The sequence below is a fragment of the Atta cephalotes genome, assembly GCF_000143395.1.
Source record: "Atta cephalotes unplaced genomic scaffold scaffold01474, whole genome shotgun sequence".
Taxonomy (NCBI): Eukaryota; Metazoa; Arthropoda; class Insecta; order Hymenoptera; family Formicidae; genus Atta; species Atta cephalotes.
The window spans coordinates 1-2,309 of NW_012131538.1; the positions used below are offsets into that span (position 1 = coordinate 1).

The 2,309-nt window shown below is 35.1% G+C and overlaps 1 protein-coding gene across 1 annotated transcript; it reads right to left on the reverse strand.

Annotated features, from left to right (window-relative positions):
* Positions 1 to 17: 17 nt before the first annotated feature.
* Positions 18 to 1,764, reverse strand: LOC105625418 (follistatin-A; the record flags this gene model as incomplete). The annotated part of the gene is made up of 3 exons (XM_012206749.1): positions 18 to 258; positions 1,061 to 1,279; positions 1,561 to 1,764. Coding segments are annotated over 3 exons (664 nt in total), but the record flags the coding sequence as incomplete, so codon positions are not given.
* Positions 1,765 to 2,309: the final 545 nt, after the last annotated feature.

Sequence of the window (2,309 nt, forward strand, 5' to 3'; positions counted from 1 at the left end):
GAGAGAGAGAGAGAAACTTACGTTTGCAATGACCCTTATAAGCGACGGGAATGGCGCGACCTGCGCGGCAAGCGGCGAGTCGCAGGTGGCAGGCACTCTTGTAGGTGTTTCCGTCGGCTCCACAGACGGGGCGTGCGCCGGCGACCTGATGCGGGAGTGCTTGGGGGCACCTGCGAGCGCACCTCACACAGTGAGGACTTAGGTTCTGATCCAGCAGACAGCTCCGACCTTGGCCGCACCGAACCCGTGCGCACGAACCTGCTCGACACTTTGCACGTTATTACGCACAGTCGTAAACTACCTCCGTGATAGACGTTGGTTTTCTTTATTTTTATCCTTACAATTAGTCACCAGCCATTTGGTTTCTACCGATAATTACGTGCTCTCGTTCACTTAGCTGTGTCCTGTTTCCTGTTCGTTTAATTACATGATTCAAATCACTTAATTAATTTAAAATAATCTCAAGAGGTTTCCAGAGTGTTAAATTTAAATTATTCAGTATGTCCTATAATTTATTCTCTTAGCTTTATGGCATATTAATTGTTTGCATCTTTCACTATTCAGCTCATCCTAAGCTTTATATTAATTTATTTACATAATTACATTAATATTATTGCATTATATAATATTACATTTTTAAATGCAAGCAACTTGAGACATGTAAAAAGAGAAACTGTACAAGAGAGATTGTAACGATATTTAATACTAAAACATTTGATATTATTATGTCGATGTATCGAGCGCATATTTTCTATTTTTCATCAACATTTCGGTATTTTACAAAATGAAAGTATTCTTTTCTTACACGTGCGATCATTAAATTACGAGAATCAAATATGAAACAATTATTACATCGACAAATGATCACCGGATTTCTTCAATTTTATTGCATTTATATGCCCTGTGATACAGTCTCTTAATATTAACATAATTGTCATTTCTGCGAAAGGAATAATACCAACGAATAATGTCATTAAATATTTGATAATTTCAAAAAAAGAGAAGCAAAATATTTTTACAAAAAAATACTGAGACAATCAATTGATTTATACATATTTACTTTGGCAGTGGCCGTTGTAGGCAACCGCGAGTTCATGACTGCCCTTCTTGCAAGCTCGCTTTTTGAGTCTGCAAAGACTTTTGTAACTCTTGCCATCCGTTCCGCAGACCGGTCCACCACCACGCGGTGCTTTACACTCTGGACTACACACGCATCTCGGTCTTCCTCTACGTACTATGCACTTTTTTCCTTCTTCGCACCTCACTTCCGCGCAACTCTCTGTATCAAATAAAAACGATTCATATCTGTGTACATTTACGTATAACGATTATGTTTAAGATAACGTGATTATTACTAGTTAAGTGCACAGAAATAATAGAATGGAGAAAGAACTTTTGCTTTTTTTCTTTTAATAACTGAAATTACGCACATTACACACACGTACGCAGAAAGAAAGAATATAGTATTTTAGATAAAATCACAAATGAGAGTAAAACTACTTTTTTAGATTATTATTGTTCGATTGAAGATGAAGTGTAATATAACTTATATTTGTGTACCTCGACAAGGGCGACACTGCACACCTCCACCAAGAACTCTCCAGAAGAAGAGACTTCCACTATCCAGATCCTCATCAGAATAAGCAGTCGCTGCTGCTGCATTAGATGCGCAACAATTTTCTCTCGTGATACTTTGCGATAAAAGTTCCTTACACCGTCCGTTACTGATAGATGACCAACATATACCACCTAATACAGATTGATCTAAATAAAATATATGTAAGATTCAAATTTTTTTTTGGATGAACTAAAGAAATGGTAGAAATACTACTATAATAAGATTTTAAAGATTATCATATATATACGTACGAATAGATTTTATAATAGACAAAGTGTGCAACTCTACACACACACATACACGCGCGTGCGTTTAATGAAAATTATTCATTTAAAGAAAATATAAATCTTGAAGGTACTTAATAATGTCGAATTGTCCTTTATTTCTTTAGCTTTCGACTATCATGCCATCTTAAAATTGTGAGTCGTGCATTATGTTCAATATATAAACATATGGATGGACGTCTCAAATTGAGTAGATTGTTTTTAGGATTGTTTTGAGCGATACAGTTGTGTTTTCTAATATTAGTTAGCTATATCAAATCAGTAGTACATCAAAAAAAAACATCTTATAAGTTTTTTAATTAAAATGTGTAAAAAAATAACACAAGTTTATGTGATTAATAATAGAGAAAGTGGAACAAAGGCCCATGTTATGTGAAATTATCATAAAATAGGACAAATAAATGTAT